Source organism: Apodemus sylvaticus, chromosome 21 (genome assembly GCF_947179515.1).
Source record: "Apodemus sylvaticus chromosome 21, mApoSyl1.1, whole genome shotgun sequence".
Taxonomy (NCBI): Eukaryota; Metazoa; Chordata; class Mammalia; order Rodentia; family Muridae; genus Apodemus; species Apodemus sylvaticus.
The window spans coordinates 57,505,708-57,531,623 of NC_067492.1; the positions used below are offsets into that span (position 1 = coordinate 57,505,708).

The 25,916-nt window shown below is 40.9% G+C and overlaps 1 protein-coding gene across 6 annotated transcripts in view; it reads left to right on the plus strand.

The window, feature by feature from the left end:
* Large1 (LARGE xylosyl- and glucuronyltransferase 1) overlaps positions 1-25,916 on the plus strand; it is a 502,501-nt gene that overhangs the window by 118,626 nt on the left and 357,959 nt on the right. For 3 of the 6 annotated variants that reach the window (XM_052166462.1, XM_052166461.1, XM_052166460.1), the window contains 2 exons: positions 21,647-21,728; positions 25,060-25,247. In XM_052166462.1, coding sequence (XP_052022422.1) covers positions 25,142-25,247 — 106 coding nt within the window. In that variant the 5' untranslated portion in view covers positions 21,647-21,728; positions 25,060-25,141. The remainder of the gene's footprint in view (positions 1-21,646; positions 21,729-25,059; positions 25,248-25,916) is intronic. The other 3 variants (XM_052166464.1, XM_052166463.1, XM_052166459.1) reach the window with 1 other exon arrangement.

Below are 25,916 nucleotides of genomic sequence, written 5' to 3' on the forward strand. Positions count from 1 at the left end.
TGCCTCTTGTATGTAACTTTGAACTCTATTTCAAACATTGTCAACTTTTCTAACATTTAAAAATTTTTGTCTTATTTTAGTAATGTAACACATGGAGGATTAAGAATGTACTTATGGTTCCCTATTATGTAGGCAAACATACTAATTTGAGGTCAGAGCAGGCTGTGCATGACTTTTCTAGAATCACATTTGTAAACAGGGAAAGTAGAATAACACTCAACCAGTTTTATCTTGTTTTTCTCCTTCATGAGACAGTGTCTCTTGATGTAGCACAGGCTGATCTCTAACTCATGTCCGTTGTCTTGCTTTGGGGGTTAAAGGATTATAGGCACGAACCACCACACGTAGCTCAAGTCCGTTCAGTTTTATAAAAACCTTATGGGAATGGAGGATCCTGGACCCAGAGTCCTGCTGTCAGAGTATGTGTTAGGTTGGTCAGGAGCAGATTGGTGTATGCCACTTATGGAGTATGCTGGAAGCTTGTTTTAATTGGGATCTCCAGCAGTGGAGCTGACCTCAGGTAGGCCAGAGCGAGGCTCTCCTTTTTATCCTGCAGTTTCCTAGGCTTTATCATCTCTAGTGTGCTTGTCATCTGCTATCCATCTTCAGCTCTGTTCTTAATTGGAGCAACTCAGATACATCCCCCCGAATCAGTGGTGGAGTCTGCAGACTTTGATGACACTGATAATATACGTTTACTGCAACCACAGGGTCATGCAGTTTCTGAAACCTTGACTAATGGTTAATGTGGTCTTTTTGGAACAGGAAGTTGGAGACAGTGCACATTTGTAAGGAAGCCAGCAGTAGTTCTGTCTTCTGTGGTGCCACCCAAAGCCAGGAAAGGCAGATTGTGGCTTTGTGACTGTGCAGCAGGCTCTGACGTTGTGGATGGCACGGCTGCAAGGCCCCCCTTTCTCCTCTTTCCCCTCTCCTTCATTATTTGGGGTTTACTTTTGACTTCTTTCCCACATGTCTCTGTTTCCTTGGCATTTTCCAGGCTCTTCAACAAGGGGGACTTTCCTGTTTTCTTTTTCCTGTTTCTTGGATTATGTTCTTTTGCTGTTATGATTTCACTCAAAAAACCAATTCCCCATCCAGAGACTGCCCCATGTGGGGAATCATCCCAGCTATAGTCACCAAACTCCAATAATATTGTGGATGCCAAGAAAGCCTTGCTGAAAGGAGCCTGATATAGCTGTCTCCTGAGAGGCCTTGCCAGAGCCTTACAAACACAGAGTTGTCTGCTCACAGCCAACCATTGCACTGAGTGCAGGGTCCCCAATGGATGAGTTAGAGAAAGGACTGAAGGAGCTGAGGGTTTTGCAATCCCATTGGAAGAACTACAATATCAACCAACCAGACACCCCCCTCCCCCCAGAGTTCCCAGGGACTAAGCCACCAACCAAGGAATACACATGGCTCTGGCTGCATTTGTAGCAGAGGACATCTTTGTCAGGCATCAATGACAGGAGAGGTCCTTGGTCCTATGAAGGTTTGATAGATGTCCCAGTGTAGGGGAATCTAGGTCTGGGAGGTGGGAATGTGTGGGTGGAGGAACACCCTCATAGAAGCAGGGGGAAGGGGTTAGGAGAGGGGGTTTCCAGGAGAGGGGGAAACTGGGTAAGGGGATAACATTTGAAATGTAGATAAATTAAAAACAAAAAAAAAACAAAAAAAAAACAATGCCCTCAATTGCCTGGAGCCAGCCCCTGGCAGAGATGTTTCTTTCCTCTTGGTTCTTTTTGAGGCAGCAGAGGGTGTCAGTGGGGAGTGGGGGGGTGGAGGGGTGGAGGGGTAGGGGGTGGTGGTGGTGGTGGTGGGGTGGGTGGGGGGGTGGTGGTGGTTGGGGGGTGAAACTCTTTTCTTGCAAAAATTTAGGGCTGCTATATAATAAAAGGTTTACTTATCTAAGTTTAAGTTACTATGCTAATGTAGCTGACCTACCTTCTGTGTTCCTCTGAAGCTAGTCAGTCTCAGGCATTTAACACCTCATTCTAAAACAGCAGGAGATTAAAGGATTAGTTGCTAGAGCCTTTTCCCTATTGTCCAGATGCTTTTTGCTTGTAAGTCTAGGGGGACATTTAGAGCAATAAACTTCTATTGAAGAAGGAGAAGAGAATAACACTTGCAGAAAGAAAAACGTTTACATAAGTGAACATGCATAATACCACATAAATTCATACATTGTTTCAAACATACATATTTCCACAAAAACTCAGTTAGGCCCAGCTTGCATGCATTCTCACAATTTCATACTTACACATACACATGCATACATTCTCACAATTACATACTTATACACACGTCCATACTTACATAAGCATATGGAGCAAAAGACCAAGCACTGGTGCAGAAAGAACTCACTCATTCTGGATGAAAAATGGACTCCAATATTTATTACATCGAGAAAGAAAAAGCTTCCACCCTTTTAATGCTAAAGGAATTAAATCCATGTTTGTAAGAAAACAGCTTTGTTTCTTTTAGTAAGACTAAGCCTGCCTTGTCCTTACATTGGGAACTGTCCTGTCCCATGGTAAGGAGAAGCCTGCCTGCTCCTTCTGCTCTCTGCAATATCTTTTTATTCCTCTTTCCCTCTGCATCCTGAACATTGTTCTCTTAGTTATTTTAGGTTACCTATAGTTTCTAAGTTATTCCACTCTGCATTCTCCTTCTAATCTTGTCCTCTTCTGACTAAAAACTTCTCCTTAGTTCAGTTCTTCTCTCAGCTCTGTTCCTCTCACCTAAATTCTTCTGGTCAGACCCTTCTCTTTGTTCTCAGCCCTTAAACATCTTTCAGAATACATGATCACATATTACAAAGTACATCACAAGTTCACACAAAATACCAAGTCATAAATTGAAATAGAAGTTTACAACAGAGAATGTTTACATGCACATTGATCAGGAGTAATTATCTACCTAAACCTTTATCACTTGTGTTCTCTACAGGTTCATAGAAAGTTTAAAACCATAACTAAGTTATAAGTGAAGTTTTGTATAGATAAACCCTGTCAATATTTTATCTTCTGTCCTAGCACCTATAATAAATCCTAATTCCCTTTTTATGACCTTTGGTTAATTGTTCTACAACCTCTTGGAATGTGCTGTGAGTAGGAGAAAGTCTGGTTGCCATCTAAGAGCAACTAACTTGTGACATTTGGGAGACTGGCAGAGTTCTCATTGTAGTTGTGACTATCAGAAAAGGACCTAATAGAAGTTCCACTATTAAAGGCCTTAATAATCACAGATATAATTTTAGGAATTCTTATAAGATCATCAGTAAAACTTAAATCATCTATTTGTCTACATAGCATCACTATAAGACAGTACATCTTCATGGATCTGTGGAGGTCTGCTCTGAAGGGATGTGCTGTTACTTATTGATTATTATATATGTTTAATAATAGCAGGAAAAGCATATTAATAGCAGAATCTTTCCTGAAATTAGTCCCTCACAGCCTTGCTGAATTCGGGCTCACCTGTCCCAGATTATATAATAATCCAAAACAGGCCATTTCAGGTTGATCACCTGCTAGTGTATTAGCTTGTCTCATTAGGGCTCCCGACAGTCAGCTACCTTTGATTTATATTTTATAGGTTTATTTTGTCTTTCTTACATGAGTTCTATTTTATTCCTTAAAAAAAAAATGTTTTTTCTCCTTTCCCCTGTATATTAGTTCCAGAGACATCAGGTTTTTGTTTTTTTTGTTTTTTTTTGTTTGTTTGTTTGTTTTTTTTTTTTTTTTTAAGTCTGTGTGATGGTATCCTCTGGTAGGGATAGGTTGAGGCTAGTGGGAAGTTGTATTCCCTCTGCCACTTTAGGGTTCTGTCGTAACAACTTCTCTCTGACCTTCTGGATCCTTGCACTTTGGTATTCTGGTCATCATTGAAACCACCTCTCATCAAATGGTAAATAGCTCCTTTTTGTATATGTGTGTACAGATGAATACCTTTGTAGCGTTGTTGCAGAATATATTCCCATAAATATGTATTAAGTTACTAAAATCCTAGAAGCCTTGTGAGGTGTATACAGTTATTATCTTATTTGATACAGGAAGAAATTAAAGTTTAGGGATAGCAACTCATAGAGTCACACAGCCAAGAAAGAACGGAGAGAGAGTTTGAACACAGTCTCTTACTCCAGACTATATTCTTAACCACTACATCTACTATACACTCTCTTGCTTTCTTTCTCTCTCTCTTTCTGTTTATAAAACTCTTTCACATAAAAACACAATTCTCACCTCAGAGAATTAATAAGAGCGAGTTTAATCTGAAGCCAGATGTTAATGACTGTGGCCCAGGAACATAGCTTCAGGTAACTCCAAATCTCATTCCATCATGTCAATAGTTTTATGAAATTTTTATTAGTATGAAGAAGAAAGTAATGAATCAAGGCACTGTTTAAGGCATTGATAAAAACATGGTCGGGTTACAGCAGCATAAGGAAGTCTCCACTATAGGCCTCAGGTGCTGTGTGGTAGAAGCATACTTTATGCCAGGGGGAAGCTGGTGGTCTGTTAATACATCAAAAGGTTTTTCCCTGTTAGTCACGAGGATGTTAGTGTAAAGGTACAGAGGGGTAAGGAATGTCTCTTAACAGGACTAAGGATTGCCAGGATAATTTTAACTAGGCTCATCCAAACTCTACACAATCATTGAAGTTCTCATCAGTTATGTTCCCTGTAAGGTGAAATGTTTTGTTTTCTTGAAATTCGTTTTCAAAGACTTCATATACTCCTATTCCAGCTCCCGATGCAAGTCTATTCATAACTATATATTCTATTTCCCCTTCCTAGGGAGACCCTTCCATCTCTCCTAGTCATTATACCAGGAGATGGAATTAAGAGGGAAGTCAGAGGAAATACAGGGAGAGACAGCTAAAATTAAAGGCCTTTTGAGGGGTATGGAACTCCAACACAGTAGGATTTTCCTAAAATATACATATTTAAAGGAGATGTGAGTGGAATGCCAACTGACAGGGAGATGGAGAGAACTCTTGTTCCTAAATGAAGTTTTCAATTCTGGGAATGAGGTACATCTACTTGAATTGTTGGCCATTGGGGCCTCATAGGACCCTCAAACAGTCAAGGCTATTTGGTTGCCTCCCCTCCACAAACTGATGGTAAGGCCCTACTGTTAAAGACACTCCTAATGAACAAGAAGTTGTACTAATATCTACATAGAACCTTGATGCCTGTTGACCAGTGTTCATGGTATTGGAAGGTACTCTGGACAGTACCAAAGCAGAAAGGTAAATGCCAGTCCAGGTACAATGATGACCTGCCTGCAAGATGCACTAGTGCAGTAGCTGCACAAACTTACGGGAGTATCCAACCAGTATCTGACTGAATTTAAGACCTGCTCCATGATATGGAGTCCATTCCCAACACTGCTCTGGTAGCCGAGAACCTGAGACTAGACAGGCCAGGAACCTAGGTGCAACCAAATAAATACTAATGATATGCTAAAGGAACATCTTTAAATAATATCTTGCTCAGCCATCATCAGAGATGCTTCCTCCTGCTGTAGACAAGAATAAAAACACAGAGGCTCACAGCCAGACAATGTGCAGACAGTGAGGTACCTTGGAGCACTCAATTGTAAATGGGATGTCTCTATTAAATTCTCCCTCCACTATATAGGGCTCAGAGAACCCTTTGGAAGGGGAGGCAGAAAGACTGTAAGAACTAGAGGGAATAGAGAATATCGAGGACACGAGATCTTCTAATACATCAGGCACTGGTGCTCATACAAACTTCTGAACACTGTGTCAGTGTGTGCAGGTCCTGCATGAGCCTAAGCCAGAAAGAGTTCTAGGGCTGAGAGGAGAAGACAGCAGCTAACGTTCCTAACTCACAAGCTATCTCCAGCTGATAACTACCTGTAAATGAAACATTAGTTTTCTCCAATGGTGTCTCATTGGCTATACAAACTACTCTTAAGAGTAGGCCTCATGCCCAGCAGTCAGTGTCAACACATACAAATTCAATGACATTTAAATTTTTGGAAGTTCATTGTCTCATGATTCTTTCTTAGGGCTTTTTTTTTTTTTAAACAACAACAGCAACGATAACAATAACAATAAAACCTTTATGGGTCCTTTTTGTATATAGGTTTCTGGTTTTGTATTTTTATGGAATTTTCTGTGTGCCATTAAGTCTCTACACATATGTGTTTCTTGTGCTTTTTCTTTGGTTCATTTTTTAATCTCATGTTTTTATTTTTAGATGTCTTGTTTTCTTTTCTTTTTTAAAGATTTATTTTATATGTATGAGTACACTGTAGCTGTCTTCAGATACACACCAGAAGGGGGCATCAGATCCCATTACAGATGGTTGTGAGCCACTGTGTGGTTGCTCGGAGTCACTAGCCCTAAAGTCCCATGCTCCCTTGGGGCGGGAGGGGCTTCTGTTGTCCTTGTTCAACCTTGTGTATATTCTGGCCTCATTTTATGTGATTAACGTTCTCACTTGCTCTCAGAGTTGTGCACATTGGGGAATGCAGGGCTGTGGTTGGTAGGCAGATGAGGAAACCAAGTATAGAGAATTTATGCAATTTGTCCAAGGCCATGTGGAGTTGGAATTCTGGTCTGTGTCATAACTGACGCCCCTGACTTTTACTGCCTCTCCATCCTGAGAGCATTTGTAGGCTAAAGTCCTCCATGTCTCAGACTGAGCCTTCTTGACAGCTGGGATGGTTGGCTCCCTCTCCCTCCCCTTCCTAAATTCAACTGAGCTGCCAACCTTGTGTGGTCTAGAGTCTGGGAACAGACTGATATTTATTAATATTTTCAAATTATTCACAAGTTAATACATAGACATAGTGTGGGTCCTAGAAGCTTCTGGATTTTAGAATAGGAAGTGGGTATCTCATTAAACATAAACATACTTTCTTCAGGTTCATAGCCTTATAATAAAGGAGCCCTGGTTTCGCATCATCAGTAATAAACTTAATTTTCCTTCATGTGGCCCCACATGAAAAACTGCAAAATGTAATACAGACAGAGGAAAAGAAAGCCATTGCGGCCAATTCCTTCTTTATTTTTTAGATTCATTTGAATGAAAGCCAGCAATTCTCATCCCCTTCCCCATTTTTATGACTGTGACAGAGAAGTAGTGAAAGGAAAGTCTTTAAAATAGGGCTCGGACTTGCCTTGCTTAAGGAAGAGGGCCATATTTCAAACAAGTCAAGGAAACATAGTTTGTGGATTAGCAGGTGGCCTTGAGCAGGCAGTAGCCAGGAAGAAGGGCTTGCCTTGTGTCTGGGGCAGGCCTGAGGGGACCCTGAACCCTGAACGTAGCAGTGGGCATCACTATTCTGGCCTAAGAGCTATCTTTTTGTGGAGCTTGTAGGTGTATGCTGTATGCACGGAGTATGTGTCGGTACAAGTCTGAACAGGATGCTGGGTGTCTGCTGTTAGTTGACAATTTATTCTTTTGAGACAGGGTTTCTCACTGAACCTGAAGTTTCTGTTTCACCTTGGCTGAAAGTGAGGTCTCAGAGATGACCAGTGATCTCACAGGACCAGCCTGTCTCCATCCCCATAATATTGGGGTCATAGTAAGATATATCCAGAAGGAAGTTTTTTACATGAGTACTGTGGCTTTGGACTCGGATCTTCTTGTCTTCACAGCAAGTGCTGTTATCCATCTCTTCAGTTCCAGAAGCTGATTTCCTGAGTGCAGGTGGCAGTGACCCTTACTCCTGGCCTATGGTTTCAGGTTCGAGGATGGCAGTTAGATCATGTCTTCTAGCTCTTGTTTGGGAAGCTAATGGGAATAGTGATGCTATATCGTACAGTCATCTCTGAAATGCCCGTGTATATATAGCTCATTAATGTTCACAGCACTACAGAATAGCATGGCCTGTTCCTGACCTTTGGTCTCAGTCTACTCTGACCACATTTAACTTCTTGGGTACTTTCCTTGCCAGGCTATTCATGGTTATTAAAGGAGACTGTTCTTGGCTCAGAGTGGATGTTCTGTGTTCGTGTCTCTGCAAGCTTCCCTCAGTTCTCCCACTTCCCTTCAGCTTTCTATGGCCACCCTGTTCAGTAGAGTCTTTCACCAGACCTGGATCTCCTCAATTCAGCTTGATGGACTTGCTAGTGTGCCAGCCACACAGAACTAGCTGCCTCTGCCCCCTAGTGCTAGGACTGCAGAAGGCATATGAGCTAAGATTCCCAGTTACTGCTCTAGCATTCCTCCTCCTTTTCTCTGTGTGGGTACTAGGGATCCAAACTTGGCACTTCATCCTTGTGAGGCAAGCACTATAGTAACTGAGCTGTTCCTCTCTTTTTCCTTATGGGTGTAGTATTAGAAGGTTCTTGAATTTCTCTTTTCTAAAAACTGAAAAATATTACCTAGGGAAGGGATAGGGAGTTGTTGGCATGGACAAATTGAGGGACTGGCAACTGATTCCTCCTACAATGGCCATTAACTTTCAACATAAGTTTAGAAGGGACTTTCAAACTGTAGCAGATAGCTTTGATTCTCATCCCTATATCATCCTACCCCTTTAGAGGTTTCCTTGGACATGTCTTTGTAACGTCTGGTTTCTAATCCCAGGATATCTGTACTTAGTGTGTTATGTCATACTGTCTCAGTAAAACTGATTTAGGAGTAGATGCCAGGGTGTCTGAACCTCAGTTCTACCACTGGCTAGGAGGGAACCCCAGACTCTTTGGGTTGCTTTTTTGGCCTACTCGATCAGATGGAAATAGGGACAGTTTCCATCAAGTCTGCCTATGGATGTTTAAATAATGAGTATGATTATTTTTATAGCCTTTATTGAGGTGACACGAGTAAGATGACATTGCTATTAAGATGACAGAAATAGAATCATAGTTTTCCAGGAATGGTAATGGTAGTTGTCAGGAGTAATCAGAGTTGTAGCATCTGCAGCCCTGATGGCAGAAACAGTAGCCCCGATGGTAGTAGCTGCTGGGGTGTTGGCGCTCTAACGGGCCTTTAACTTGCTGGCCACTGATGCTCACGGGTCTTCCTGGAAATGCTCTGTGCTGGGATGCAGCATTTTCCCCAGATACTTTTCTTCTGAATGCAGTCAGCCCATGCTAAGGTATTAGCAGTGAGATGAGCCAAGTAGGAAAGTGTCTAGATCAAAGGGATTCCTTGGCTTCTCAACAGCAAATTTTCAACAGCAAAATAAAACCAAGGATATATAACAATGTTATAGAAAAGTTTGTGAATTAGTGTTTCTCTCTCTTCCCCAGTACAGAAGAGTGAATGTCATTTTATATAACATGGCTCACTTTTCCTCTGTGTCGTACAAGAGTCGCAGATGTAACTGTAAGGTGAAGTTTACTGCTGGGATTCAAGGCCGCAATACCTTGTTCCCTCCTTCCCAGGCCTGGTTCTCATTGCTAATAATAATAATAATGATGATGATGATAAATTATTAATAAATATAACAAATTAATAGCTATACTGACATTATTATTATTATTATTATTATTATTATTATTATAGCTGTTTGGTCTTGTCATATTGGCCCTCGTGTGCCTCAATTACTGGTGAAGATTTGAAGGTGGTTGCAGCCTTTTCCATGAATGGCACATAGATGTTTTTGTTTCAATTATTTGTTTCTTCAGTCATGAGCATTTCTCATTTTCTCCTAGGGAAAAAAAAATGAGTTCTTTTCTCATTTCACATTCTCCCTAAATAATATAAATTATAATATAAGGCTTGCATTCTTTATGTTCTCTTAATGAAATTTTATTTATAGCATATTGTTTTATATAGACTTTCCTGATGTTTGCCTTGAAAGGACATGTGCCCGCAGGCATTTTGAGCGAACCATGGGGGGCGGGGGACGTTGAAACTTCTGAAGTTATCTAAATAAATATTCTGGGTCTGAACACAAATGCACAGCAGCCACCGCTCTTAGAAACATATGCCAGTTGTAGCTTACGTTTTTTGCTGAACTGGAGAAGCTGGTATGGCCTATAATCAGATGCTCAGAATGTGGACTTTGAAAATGTCTTTGTGTCAGGTTGGACATACTTAAGCTTTGGTCGAGTCCCAGAGAGGTGCAACTTGGTCTTCCATCATAAATTTGAAGGTAAAAGATACGTGGAAATTTCTAGGTAGTATGAATTGCTAAGTCTTTCTGTTGAGTTACAGATACTGCAAAGAAAAGAACCATCTTTGATGTCTTTTTATTCCCTTAACAAATACTTTTTTGCTTTTGAGGCAGTTGAAGTGTAGTGCACTGGAGCTTAAAATGTCTTGGGTGTCGAGTAAAAAGACTTGGTTTAAATTCTATGCCCTTGCATGATCCAGCTGAGACTGATCCAGCTGAGAGACTTTCCCTCTGTAAATAGTCACTCAGTGTCATGGGAGGTGTGCGTTTCAGTGTTGAACCAAGTGCATATTTGCAGGTGCTGTGGCATGTACATTTCTACATATGGTGGCAGGTGCATCTCCAGGTGCTATGTCAGGTGTATGTTGGAGTGCCGTGGTGGCTGTATGTCCAGGTGCCTTAATAAGTTCTGAGACAGATGCAGTGGACACAGGCAGTCACTAGCTAAGCACTGGATTCCTGTCTCTTGGCAGAATTTCATCAACTCCTAAATTGATTCTTCCTGTGTTGGACTGCATCCTGTTACAAGACCTTATAATTTCCTAAAATACTTAAGATGCTTAGACATTGACACTCTCTGCAAACATCAGGCTGCTAAAGCAACTATCCCTTGCAAAAGGTAGCTAGCCACTGTTGCTAGCCCAGAGTTGGCCGTTCTTAGTCTCCATGTCTCCGTGGTAGAAGTTGCAAGGACTTGTCTGCACCATGCTGAGACACTGTAAGCCATTCCAAGTGGTGAAATGGGAGAGTCACTTTCTCATTGAAGCCTTGCTTTGACTTATACAGATTTTTTTTTCTCAATGCTTTGGGTTTTTTTGAGGCTGTGTCTATGTAGTCTTGGCTGTCTTGGAACTCCTTATATATAAGGCTCTTTCTCTCTCTCTTTCTCTCTCTCTCCCTCCCTCTCAGCCTCTGCGCTCTCTCTCTCTCTCTCTCTCTCTCTCTCACACACACACACACACACACATACACACACACACATACACACACACCAGGTTGGCCTTGAACTCACTAAGATTTACCTGCCTCCCAGGTGCTATGATTAAAGGTATGCACCATCATTCCCATCAAGATATGAAGATATTTCAAAAGTAACCTAAGTATTCAGTTTTCACCTAAGTATTCAGTTTTCACCGGGCAAAGATGAGATGTACACAGTCTGTGAAGGCCTCCCTCAAGTCTGGAAAAAGTTCAGAAAGGCATTCTTCATAATAATTTTTATATAGGTTTTAAATATGTATTGTTTTATAGCTGGGTCAAAGCAGAACTTTGAAAATATAGAACTGAACAGATGTTTGCATGTCAGTTTGACCTGTTTTCATGGAAGTTGTAGGAAACAGGAAGTTTGCCTGCTCAGTGTCTTGCTGGGATTAAGGTCATTGATAGGATTTAGGTCACCAGTCTAACTGCTTCTTATCCTCACTTCCCTAGTGCCTTTCCAGTGGCTTGATTGAATTGAACAGTAAATTAGAAGTTTTAAAGTTTTTCCCATTATTCCTGTTTCACATCTAGCAGAAGATACCAGTAGTTTCTTTTCCTTGGAAACTAAAATATTTTTTATTCATCTTTTTGGAAGGCTGCGTGACTCCTGCTGGAGTTCACCCTATAGAAACAAAAACAGATGAGAGATGAATAATCCTCCTGAAAAAGTCAAGTTGAGCTGTAGGAGGCGTTGGTACTGGAGGAGGTTTCCTGCGTGCTGAGGCGATTGAGCTGGGTGGGAGGGAATGTTAATTAAGCAGATGGGGGGGAGGGGTAAGGAGCTGGAAGGAATGCAGTGCTCAGCTATCCTCTGAGGTAGTAGGGAAAGACCTCTGATCCCTCCGATTTGTCTCCACCTATTCATTATCACTCCAGGTAGCCCTGCCCCACTGGGGAGATCCTGAGATGGAAGGCCAAGGACTGTGACCTTAAGGAAATATAATGAATTCTTCAAAAGAGAGTTGGTCTTTGGCCTCAGGGACAGTAATGAACATCACTTTTCCAGCCATAAGTGGGAGTTATTGGGAGAGCATCATATTGCGCCTGCTTTATTGACCAATTAATACATTTGGATCTGAGTCTTAGTGTTCTTCTGCATCATAAAAGGAATGTAACAGGAAAAATATAGATTAGTGATCTCCTAACATGGGCCTTGTTAGGACATGGAAGTCCACCTCCGCTCCCCTGATTTCCTAGGCATTGGGCCTCCCTGAAGATCATCTCATTACTTAATGAGCCTGACTTATATAATTTTAAAGCATTTTTTCCTACCTACTAGATTAAAAAATAAATGTAATAATGCAGCTGTAAGACTTGGTTTCCAGGCACTGTATTGGTGCCTGTGGCTTCCAACTGGGCACATTTTAAACAGTTTGGAAAGTCTCTTCAGTGTTTAACTTCTTTCTTTACCCTGCACTGGTCATGAGGACTTTCTGCAGCATATCCGTAAATATTTATTCTTTGTTTGCTTGAAAGTAGTGCACAAATTAGATTAGCATTTCCTTTCTTTTGACAACTGGCATTTTTCTTCTTAAGTGGCTTTGACAAGCATCACGGCCAGATTATGAAATCACCAGGTGACCCTTTATGTTCATCAACTGCAATGAAGTTGGAAAATTGAAATCTCATCTGGCAGACAATCTCACTTTGTTGACAAAGGACCTAAAAATATTTGTAGACAGGAACAGATTGTCAGGCTCCTAATCCAGTTGGCCCTGTGATTAGTGAGCACACAGTTGTTGATGTCCATTTCTTTTTGTCTGATCGATTAGGTAGAAGCTTACAGAACTGTTTTCTTCATATCTTGGGTATCCATGGCCTAGGCTGTCAACATGTCATCCAAAGCATGCTTTAGATGCTGGGAAAATCACTATTGTAGAGAATTCAAAGTTCTGGCCTCTCAGGGCATCAGGCTTACTCTTCAGATAGAGATTGAGCAGTCACAGGATAGAGTGCTCTTGTCTGAAGAAGGGGCTGAAATCAGATTTCAGAAATTTTCAGATTTTGGAATATTTGCATACAAACAATGAAGTCTCTGTTGTGGGGGAGTCAAAGGAGGAAGTGAGGAAGTGCATGTATAGTCTGGTACTTTGTACATACTATATACACATAGCCTACAGGTGAGTTTTACAATATATTCTAGTAATTCTCTTCATGATACAAAGGCAGAATATCACACCAACACTTATATTAAGTGTTTGGGATATTTGGATTAGGATGCTTCATCTGAGTTTAGCAAGTACCTTTACAGTCTCATGCTATGTGCATCTATTTTCTGATTCCTGAAAGAAATGATTAAAAGTAAAATGATTTGTATATATCATTACTTTTATGCATATCTATGCTGTCTATATTATACATAGTATATACTGTATACTATATGGATATATAAACTTCAGTACATGCATGTAAACATTAATTATGTGTTCATGTCTCTATGACCTAAATATCATATCCTGAGTTTAGAGTCTTGTTTCCTCTTTTCTAGTTGCATGGTTTCTTTTTCATTTCTTCTTTTTTTGTGTATGTGTGTGTGTGTGTGTGTGTGTGTGTGTTTGCACATGGGTTTATCTGTGCAGAGTTCATGTGTGCATGTATTTGGAGGTCAGAAGTCCATCTCAGATGTTCCTCTGGAGCCATCACTGTTTTTGCTTGCTTTGTTTGTTTGTTTGTTTGTTTGTTTGCTTATTTTAAGAAACGATCTCTCACTGGGTTTTGGGTCTCAGCACTCCAGCTCAGGTAACTGGTCAGTGAGCCATAGGGATCCACCTGTTTCTGCTTCCCTAGCATGGGATCACAGAGATGTAGTATTGTGCGGGGCGTTTGTCCCTTGTGGTGTTTGCAACTACTGCTGCTGCTCTAACTGCTATGGCTAGTGCTTTTCCTGACCGAGCCATTTCCTCAGCCTTATTTCTGTGCTTTCTTACTATAATATTTTTAAATGCTTTTTATATACTGTCCTTTAACACTGTATTAGCATACTGATTATTCAAGAAAATGGATTTCATTGTATTTTCCTCCATGTATGTAAATATGCCTTAATCACACCCTTTTTGCCACCCTTTCCCCTGACCTCCTTCTCTTTTCAAATATGGACTCAAAGATTCTTGAAGACTTTTTCTTCCTTTGATCTTGAACGAATGCTCTCTAATATAATGAATGAAATTCTCAAAGAATTGATAAAATGTATTTAAAAAGTTGTATTCCCTCTGAAATATCTTTAAAATTCATAGTTAATTTGCTGCTTTTGCTATTTCTGAAACGAATAGCAAATGAAGAAATCAAAAACGTAGATTTCAGGTTCATTTCATTTGCACTCTAAAAAACTGGTCAGGACATTTCTTTGTGAGTCTGTTTTCCCACCCACGTAAGTCATTTTCGATGGGAGGAGGTCCCTTATCCAGCTCACACTGAGACTGGTGTAATCATCTTGCAGTCTTCAGTCTGTTTCATGAGAATGTCCAGTTGATGTCAGTGGTAATTTGCACCACTTGGCTGTGCCCTTGTTATCCTCACAGCTGGTGTTGCTTTCTATATTTACTTTCAGTGTTCTATATGAGTATGCCAATAAATAATGACTATAGTATATATTTTTATTTCTGTTGGTATGCCATGCATTTGTGTAAAACAGTGGGGTGGTTTCAGGCTTGGATCCCTAAAGACTAATGAGACAGTTTTTGCAAATCATTGTAACGTTAATCACTTGGGGCAGTATTTGGCACAAGGGAAAGACTTGGATGCCCTTGCTCTGTGAGGTGAGTTTTGACTCCCCTGGCTGAGTCCTTAACATTTGTTCATGTAAAATTTGTTCAGTGACTTGTCCCATGTGACCTCAGCTAGAAGTGCCCTTGATAATTGTTTGGACCTGGGTCTTTCCTGCTTTGCCTTTACTAGTTTGTAGAACGTTCCAGTGTAAAATTGTTGATTTGAAAAGCAAATGCTGCAAAAGAAACCTTATCTTCTTCCCTTCAAATGGTCAGGGGTATGAAACAACATCTAAAGGAAGACAGAGTTATTGGAAACTAAACCCTTTATTGATTTTTTAAAGTCAGCCAAATTGTTATGGAGACAGGTTGGTGTATTATAACAGCTCTTAGGTTCCTCAAACAGCCATATAGCTAAATGAACTAGCAGTTGTTAAAGAAGGCCTTGTCTGGGCCTCATCTGTATATGTGGCATGAGTGAGATATTACTGAAAATTTTGATGTTTCTTTGGAAACCAGTGTGATTGAGACTTCAAATTGAAGGCAGCAGGAGAATTTGGCAGCTAGTGCTTACCCAGCTCTGAGGAAAGTCTAGAATTGCTCTAAATCATGCAAACCTCTGCAGAGGAGTAGCTTATATTTCTGGACCCTTTCTGGAAGGGAAAAGCAAGTACTCTGATTGGGGTGCTGGAGATGTATTTATATAGCCTCCTGCTGAATTTGGATGTCAAGACATAAAGAAGAGTGTCTAGCCAGGTCACAGGGTGTGGTGGTGGTTGAGTGCTCCTGAGATCTGCCTTGTATTTCTTCTTCCTTTGGAATATTAGAGGGAATTTGGGTAAGCTTTCGGAGACCCGCCCCTGCCCACTCTCCAGTTGCCCAAATCAGTCTTGCCCTCCATCAGCAAAGTGACTCCATGGAATTTAAATCTCTATCTCTCTTTCCACCTCTTGCTCCCAGTTCCTTCACCTCTCTCCTCCCCTTCTCTCTCTTTCTTTCTTATGGGTTTCTCCTCCTTGCTTGCAGTAAAACCCTAATATCAGGATATGTGGATCATACATATACATCTTGGAGTAGGATGGAATGGTATGGGAATTCATCACATCACTAAGATATATCATGGTATAAACTAGTGTATTAGTTAGGATTTTACTGCTGTGAACAAACACCACAACCAAGGCAAGTCCTATGAAGGACAGCATTTAATTGGGACTGGCTTACAGGTTCAGAGATTTAGTCCATTACCATCAAGGCAGGAACACGGCGACATACAGGCAGGCATGGTGCAGCCAAAGCTTCTATATCTTCATCTGAAGGCTACTAGCTGAATACTGGCTCCTAGACTGATAGGACAAAGACATTAAAGCCAACACCCAAAAGGCCACACCTATTCCAACAAGGTCCTACCTGCCAACAGTGCCACTCCCTGGGCCAAGCATATACAAACCTTCACAACTACTTTGTAGAATTTCCCATTTATTATCTTTAAGACACATTTTAGTCCCTTGTAGCAAGGAAGTGGAGTAAATATAGCTGGAAGTTTGTTCACAGCGCAATCTCTTTTTAAACAAGGAATTGGCTTATAGAGTAGTAACATACAAATGATTCATTCAGAGGGTTTCGACTTCCCTTCTCCAGGTGAAAGCACATGGTTTTTAACTTTAGTAATTTTACCTCTACCAAGAAGTGGCCTAGAGGCAACTGCCCAGCCTACAACACATATTGTTCACTCTCTCTTGATTCACAGATATCAGAGCAAGAAATCATTCATGTCTTTCTAGTCCTGGAATTTGATTGTGTAAGGTGTTAAGATACAACCAATCAATTTTAATCTTAATACTTCAGTGTCTCATGTTATTTCCCCTTCAGTGTATTTTTATTTCAGTTGTTCTCCCTGGCACCTCTGAGCTGCAGTTGGAATTGCCATGGACTCTCACATCAAACTGCTGAGGACACAGGATATCCCATGGCTTTGCCGGGGTAGCCATCAGGTGCAAGCTAGCACTTGAACCACACCTCCAGACTCCTGTGTCTTGTGAAAGCTAGGAAGCTTTTGCTATGGGTGGAAGCTTTTGCTACGTGTAGATCAGTCTTACGCTTTCATATGGCAGAGAAAAGATGGATGGAATTTCCACTTGAGAATGAATATGTTTGAGTCACATATTTGAAGGAAAATAGGTGAAGGGAAACTTAGTTGGAAGCCAAGAGAGACCATTGCTGTTGATGTGAGACATTACAGTGGTTCTGAATCAAAAGAGCACGATTCCACATAGCCAGAGATCTAGATTAGAGAGTGGGATGAAGGCAAACTAATCTGCAGGGATATAGCCCCGAATGGTCTATACAGCACAAGGAATATCTGGGTTTCAGAGTTCATTCTAGGCATATTGTATGTACATTTAAGCCGAGGACTATCTTCAGGAGGAGATGCTATATGCTGTAATGTATACATGATCCAGACTTAATGTGAATTGTGAGACACTTGTGATTTTGCTATAGGCAGAGAATGAAAAAAAATGACCAAAGTAAACTTTGCTACTGACCTCCCATGCAATGGAGAGTGTCTGAGGGGTGCACCCTTGCTTAGAGGGCCTTCTTGAGGAACTGTGCAAATTTTCTTTCTTGTATTACAAAACTGATTAGCAGACTTCTGTTTTTTTAAAAAGACACATTTAAAGAATCCTAGACTAAGTAGTAGATATGTGTCGGAGGGCACTTTCCTTTATGTGCTCAACAAGTATCATGCATTGCTGCCTGAGTCTGCAGGTATTGCGCTGGCAAGGTATATGTCAGCTTGACATAAGCTAAAGTCAGGAAGAGGTGGCTGTTTGGGAACTTTCTGTGTAGACCAGATTAGCCTCCAACTCAGAGATCTGCCTGCCTCTGCCTCCCGAGTGCTGGGATTAAAGGTCTGTGCCACCACATCAAACCCTAAACTTTTGTTTAATTCCTTTACCCAAGTTGGAGGCTTAGCTGGGTGGAGTCTTGCTCTGAGGTCACCACTTCCTTAATTCTACTCAGCGTCAGCCTTTTAAAGAAAAATTTTTCCTGGTGTTCTTCTCCTCAAACTGTATATTTTGTGTTTGTTCTTGGTCAGCTTGCTCATTTTCATTATAGATTTGTAAAAGCACGGCCAGTAATAACCACTGGACAGTGAATATGAGGCTGTCTGGAATTTACTAATCCGAAAACTTTTCAATTTAGCCTCATACAAACAAACCAACACATACACACAGTTTGTATTTTGGTTTTTGTTTTTGTTTTGATACCATACAGAAGTCACATTCTTCACCAAAATATCACAAGAATGGTTGCTAGGTCTTCTCCTTTGAAACCTTGAATTAGACCCCCACATTTCAAGTCACTCTCAACATCACTGCCTTTCCTTCTTCTGCCAGTGTGGCCCATTAAACCCAGTTTAAAGCATTCAACTGTTTCCTAATCCAAAACCCCAAAGCGTTCATTCCTCTAAACAAAAAGCATAGTCATGTCTATCATAGCAATATCCCAGTGGGTACCAACTTCTGTCATACTCAATACCCGATGCCATTACCACAGCAACTTTTGTAATGGAAAGCATTTAATTTGGGATGACTTCATATTCAGAGGTTTAGTCCATTATTCTCATGATGAGAAGCATGGCAGCACCCAGGCAGACAGAGTGCTGGAGAGGTAGCTATATATCAGGATCATCAGCTAACAAGACCTGTGTGTGTGTGTGTGTGTGTGTGTGTGTGTGTTTAATATGTCAATATCATGGGCTCTTCATCCTATCAACTTTTCCTTTTTATTAGATATATTCTTTATTTACATTTCAAATGTTGTCCCCCTTTCTGGTTTTGCCCCCCCACCCCATAAAAATCTGATAACCCATCTCCCCTCCCTCTGTTCCCCAATCAATCCACTCCTGCTTTACTGTTCTGATATTCCCCTACACTGCAGCATTGAGCCTTCCCAGGACCAAGGCCCTCTGTTCCCTTTGATGTCCAACAAGGCCATCCCCATCCTTTGCTGCCTATGCTACTGGAACCATGGGTCCCTCCATGTGTACTCTTTGGTTGATGGTTTAGTCCCTGAGAGCTCTGGGCGTACTGGATGGTTCATCTTCTTGTTCCTCCTATGGGGCTGCAAACCCCATCAGCTCCTTGGGTTCTTTCTCTAGTTCCTCCATTAGGGATCCTGTGCTCAGTTCAATGGCTGGCTGAGAGTGTCCCCTCTGTATTTTTCATGCACTATCAAAGCCTCCCAGGTGACAGCTATATCATGCTCTGGTTAGCAAGCACCTGTAGGTATATCCACAATAGTGTCTGGGTTTTGTAACTTTATATATGGAATGGATCCCTAAGTGGGGCAGACACTGGATGGTCTTTCCTTCAGACTGTGTTCCACCCTTTGTCTCTGTATCTCCTTCTGTGGGTATTTTATTCCTCTTTCAAAGAAAATCAAGAGTATCCACACTTTATTCTTCCTTCTTCTTAAGCATCATTTGATATGTGAATTGTGTCTTGGTTATTCCAAGCTTCTGGTCTAATATCTACTTCTCATTGAGTGCATACCATGTCTATTCTTTTGTGATTGGGTTACCTCACTCCGGATGATATTTTCCACTTCTACCCATTTGCCTAAGAATTTCATGAACTCCTTGTTTTTAGTAGCTAAGTGGTGTTCCTTTGTGTAAATATACCACATTTTCTGTATCCATTCCTCTGTTGAGGGACATCTGGGTTCTTTCGAGATTCTGGCTATTGGGCTGATGTGAACATGTGTCCTTATTACTTGGTGGAGTATCCTTGGGGTATATGTCCAGGAGTGGTATAGCAGGGTCCTCTAGTAGTATTATGCCCAATTTTCTGAGAAACTGCCAAACTGATTTTCACAGTGGTTATAACAGCTTGCAATCCCACTAACAGTAGAGGACTGTTCCTCTTTCTCCAAATCCTCGCCAGCACCAGCTGTCTCCAAAGTTTGATCTTAGCCAATCTGACTGGTGTGAGGTGAAATCTCAGGGTTGTTTTGATTTGTCTTTCCCTGATGTTTAAGAATGTTGAACATTTCTTAAGGTGCTTCTCATCCATTTGATATTCCTCAGGTGAAAATTCTTTGTTTAACTCTATACACAACTTTTTAATAGGGTTATTTGGTTCTCTGGAGTTTAGCTTCTTGAGTTCTTTGTATATATTTGATATTAGCCCTCTGTTGGATGTACTGTTGGTAAAGGTCTTTTCCCAATTTGTTGGTTGCCATTTTGTTGTGTTGATAGTGTCCTTTGCCTTACAGAAACTTTGTAATTTTATGAGGTCTCATTTGTCAATTCTTAATCTTAAAGGATTGGTGATCTGTTCAGGAAAATTTCCCCTATGCCCATGTGCTCAAAGGTCTTCTCCAGTTTCTTTTCTATTAGTTTCCATGTGTCTGGTTTTATGTGGAGGTCCTTGATCCACTTGTTCTTGAGCTTTGTACAAGGAGATATGAATGAATTGATTTGCATTCTTCTGCATTCTAACCACCAATTGAACCAGACCATTTGTTGAAACGGCTACCTTTTTTCCACTAGATTTTTTTTCCAAAGGTTGTAGTTCCTTTGTCAAAGATCAAGTGACCATAGGTGTGTGGGTTCGTTTCTGGGTCTTTAGTTCTATTCCATTGATCTAACTGCCTGTCACTGTACTAATACCACGCAGATTTTAACACTGTTGCTCTGTAGTAACATTTGAGGTCCTGGATATTGATTTCCCCGAGAAGTGCTTTTACTATTGAGAATAGTTTTAGCTATCTTGGGTTTTTTATTATTCTAGGTGAATTTGAGAATTGCTCTTTCTAACTTTATGAAGAATTGAGTTGGGATTTTGATGGGGATTGCATTGAATCTGTATATTGCTTTTTTACAAGATGGCCATTTATACTATATTAGTCCTGCCAATCCATGGGCATGGGAGGTTTTTCCATCTTCTGAAGTCTTCTTAGATTTTTTTCTTCAGAGATTTGATGTTCTTATCATACAGCACTTTCATTTGTTTGGTCAGAGTCACACCAAGATACTTTATATTGTTTGTGACTTTTGTGAAGGATGTTATTTCCCTAATTTCTTTCTCAGCCTGTTTATCCTTTGAGTTGTCTAATTTTTCTAGAACTTCAAGTACTATATTGGTATAATAGATATGGAGAGAGAGGGCAGCCTTGTTTAGTCCCTGATTTTAGTGGATTGCTTCAGGTTTCTCTCCATTTAGTTTGATGTTAGCTACTGGTTTGCTATATATTGCTTTTACTATGTTTAGGTATGGGCCTTAAATTCCTGATCGTTCCAAGACTTTTAACATGAAAGAGTGCTGAATTTTGTCAAATATTTTTTCAGCATCTAATGAAATGTGGCTTTTTCCTTTGAGTTTGTTTATATAGTGGATTACATTGATGAATTTCCTTATATTGAACTATTCCTGCATCCCTGGGCGGGAGCCTACTTGATCATTGTGAATGATCATTTTGATGTGTTCTTGGATTCAGTTGGCAAGGATTTTATTGAGTATTTTTGCATTGATATTCATAAGGGAAATTGTTCTGAAATTCTCTTTCTTTGTTGGATCTTTGTGTGGTTCTGGTATCAGTGAAATTGTGACTTCATAGAATGAGTTGGTTCCTTCTGTTTCTATTTCGTGGAATAGTGTGAAGAATATTGGTGTTAGTTCTTCTTTGAAGGTCTGATAGAATTCTGCACTAAAACCATCTGGTCCTTTGTTTTGTTTTGTTTTTTTTCTTGTTAGGAGACTTTCAATGATCAGTTCTATTTCTTTAGGGGTTATAGGACTGTTTAGATGGTCTAGCTGATCCTGATTTAACTTTGGTATTTGGTATCTGTCTAGGAAATTGTCCATTTCATCCAGATTTTCCAGTTGTGTTGACGGACCCTTCCACAACCATCAGGACACAAGAAGCAAGGAACAGGTGGGGACAGGATCCTTCTGGTTTCTATTTGCACCCCAGAGTTGACCTAGTACCACAATTCTTCATAACCAAATCCTGCTGGAGAGGACTGGTCTCCCAGGAGTACTGACACAGAGGCTTGCAAGAGGAACAAGGCACAGTCTGAGAGAGCAAGACCAGGTAACACCAGAGATAACCAGATGGTGAGAGGCAAGGAGACAAACAGAAGCTACAGAAACCAAGGTTACTTGGCATCATCAGAACCCAGTTCTTGTACCCCAGCAAGTGCTGGATACCCCAACACACCAGAAAAGCAAGACTAATTTAAAATCACACGTCATGATGCTGATAGAGGACTTTAAGGATGATGTAAATAACTCCCTTAGGGAAATACAAGACAACCTGGTAAACAGCTACAAGCCCTTAAGGAGAAAACAACAACAAAAAAACTCCTTCAAGAATTCCAGGAAAGCAGGTGGTGGTGGCACACACCTTTAATCCCAGCACTTGGGAGGCAGAGGCAGGCGGATTTCTGAAGTTTGAGGCCAGCCTGGTTCCAGGCTGAAAGTTCCAGGACAGCCATAGCTATACAGAGAAGTTCCAGGACAGCCAGAGCTATACAGAGAAACCCTGTCTCGAAAAAACCAAACCAAAGCAAACCAAACCAACCAACCAAACAAACAAAAACAAGAATTCCAGGAAAACAGAAGCAAACAGGTGAACAAATTGAAGAAAAGCATCCAGGATCTAGAACTGGAAATAGAAACAATAAAGAAATCACAAAGGAAAGCAACCCAAGACAGAAAACCTAGGAAAGAGATCACAAGCCATAGATGCCAGCATCAACAGATTACAAGAGATAGAAGAGAGACTCTCAGGTGCAGAAGATACCATAGAAAACATGGACAGAACAGTCAAAGAAAATGCAAAATGCAAAAAGCTCCTGTCACAAAAACAACCAGGAAATCCAGGACGCAATGAGTAGACCAAACCTAAGGGTAATAGATACAGAAAAGAGCGAAGACTCTCAACTTAAACAGCAAGTAAATATCTTTAAGAAAATTATAGATGAAAACTTTCCTAACCTGAAGAAAGAGATGCACATAAACATACAAGAAACCTACAGAACTCCAAATAGATTGGACCAAAAATGAAAGTACTTCAGTCACGTAATAGTTAAAACATCAAATGCACAAAACAAAGAATGTTAAAAGCATTAAGGGCAAAAGGTCAAGTAATACATTATGTGTTACTTTAAGGCAGACCTATCAGAATTAGAGGAGACTTCTCACCAGAGACTGAAAGCAAGAAGATCCTGGGTAGATGTCATATAGGCCCCCAAAGAACATAAATGCCAGCCAAGACTGCTATACCCAGCAAAACTCTCAATTACCATAGATGGAGAAACAAAGATATTCCATGATAAAAACAAATTTATACAATATCTTTCCAGAAATCCAGCCCTATAGAGGTTAATAGATGGAAAACTCCAACACAAGGAGCAAAGCTACATTCTAGAAAAAGAAACAAAGTAATCTTCAGACTGGATACCTAATCAGGACCCAGCTTTTTGCTGCATATAATAATGGCACTTAAGTGTCAAAGACAAACACTACCCCAGAGTAAAGGGCTGGAAAATAATTTTCTAAGCAAATGGTCCCAAGAAGCTAACTAGAGTCACCTTCTTTTCTGTTGCTCTTTGTTTGCTTGTTTGTTTTTTTGCTTGTTTTTGATGCTTTTCTAAATTTTTTATTAGTTATATTTATTTACATTTCAAATGTTGTCCCCTTTCCTGGTCCCGCCCCACCCCTCCACCCCCAAATCCCCTAACCCATTCTCCCTCTCCCTGTTCACCAATCCACCCACTCCCTCTTCCCTATCCTGGTATTCCCCTACATTGCAGTATTGTGAGATGTGATTTTAAATCCAGATCTTGCTTTTCCTGTTTGTTGTGGTATCCATGACTTGATGTTGTGGGAGAACTGGGTTCAGATGGTGCCATGTTGCCTTGTTTTCTGTTGGTGATGTTCTTGCATTTGCATTTGCCATCTGGTTTTCTCTAGTGTTAGCTGGTATTGCTGTCTCTGACTGTGACTTATCTGTCCTGCAAGCCTCTGTATCTGTGCTCCTGGAGGACCAGTTTTCTCTGTATAAGCAGGTATGTAGGTACTCATGGAGATCAGCTCTCTTGTGGTTGTATTTGGGTGTGTAGCTCTGTGCCCCTGATTAGCTCTGGGTGAGGGCCGAATTCGGAAGACTCCTTTTCCAGGCTGCCCATAGGCTCTTGTGTCTTCAGGGTTTTTGGCTGTTTCCTCTGAACAGCAGAGGTGGTTCCTCTTGTGCTGTCTGGCCTCTCTGCATTCCTGGGTGGTTAGCTATCTCCCTGAGCCACTTTGATATGCTGGGCTGTGGCAGAGGATGGTCCCAAGCTGGACACAGAAACTGGAAGGCTTCTGCCAGAGAGTTCTAAGTGTGATCCTCTGAGTGGCAGGGGAGGTCCTCCCTGTGCTGACTGTCCGCTCTGCACTTCTGGGTAGTTAGCTACCTCCCTGTGCCACTTCTTCATCAACTTCATTTTCTTTTAGCCCATCACTGCTGTTTGCCCTGGTTTAAGGATCATTTATCCCAGTCCAACTTGGTTAGTTCTTAAGACAATTTCTATCTTTTCTATATATACCACAATAGGGGAGTATGCAGACAGTTCCAACTGAGATAATCATAAGTTCCTGGCTGATCATAGTACAGTTGTGATCTAACCAAACTTCATGGTTTAAGTGTGGTCTTTATTCTGCCTCAGGTGCCTTTCATGGTCTTCTCTGAGGATCACTGAAGCCACCTGCCATGTCGATTGTACATGCCATGTACAGTCATATAAATGGTCATATAAATTTCAGTTGTCACATATGGGGGAATCATCTTGTTTTATTAATCCTTGTATTCTTTTAAGTCAGCTTATATCCTAGTTTTGATAGCATACCTGGTTAGTACCTTAAAATTATAGATGCTAAATGCTCCTTTAAGTGTATATGGGTTTCTCTCTCTCTCTCTCTCTCTCTCTCTCTCTCTGTCTCTCTCTCTCTCTTTCTCTCTCTCTCTTTCTATCTCCCCCTCTCTCCTGCCTTCTCTCCCTCCCTCCCTTTCCCTCTGTATGTGTCAGAGAGATCCCTTATAGACCTCCTCATTTACTTAAGTGTTTTAGTTTTGACATATACAGGTGTATAGCATCCTTTGTCATCCATGAGCCAAGGACTCTTTTCTGAGGATCTATAGGATATTTATTTTTTTCTGTTTGTCTCCATCTGCTTCCTCATCACAATGAGATTTAGCTCTTTTTCTTTGTTTTTCCTTCCAGAAAGGATTATGAGGGATGCTGAGGACTTCCTGCTCTGCACAGAGACACCAGGTTGGAATTAGAGATTGGCACTTCTGAGAGGATGCTGGGAATCTGCAGAGGGAGAAGGAAGTTCCTGGCTGCCTCTTTGACTCTACTCTGCATACCAGCCATCACCTGGATTTACTTGTTTGCTGGGAGCTTTGAAGGTAAGAACAAAAGCCAAGTAAAAAAATGTGGGGGAGGGTAAGGGACCACAGGCTGTTACAGAGGCCTAGAAAGAGCCTGGAAGCCCCAGTGTTCCTTGGGTAAAATACTGAATTAATGTTGCCTGTCATGATAAATGTTAAAATCCAAAGGTATTTGGCAGAAGTCAGCAAGGTGAGGAGTGAAATAAAAAAAACTAGACTACAACTAAAATGTAAGTTTCTTCAGTGGCTGGGAGTAGGTAGACAAATGTCCAAAGCCTGTTTGGTCACATGGCCTCTGTGTAAACAGGGAAAAGGTTGAACCTTGGTGAGTGGCTTGACTTTCCTTAAGCTAGATATTTCGTGGATCCACTTAGTCACTATTTCGCACATTGAATGTTTTCTTGCCGGTGACATCCTCAGTAAACCCAGTGCTGAGAATGGAAAAATAACAGATCTAGACATTCCCTGTCTCATGGGGGAGACAACGGTTAAGAAGTCATCATCAGAGTCTTGAGATAGTAGTGTGTGTAGGACCTGGCAGGCTAAGGCTGGGATGAAAGATGGTCCTTCACACAGAGCTCGGGAATGGGACATGGGAATTGCCTTCCCTGAAAAATTAAAAGCAAATGATCATTGCTGCCTCTGTCCAAAAATGAACAGGAACTAAAGGACTCGTTATTTTTTCAT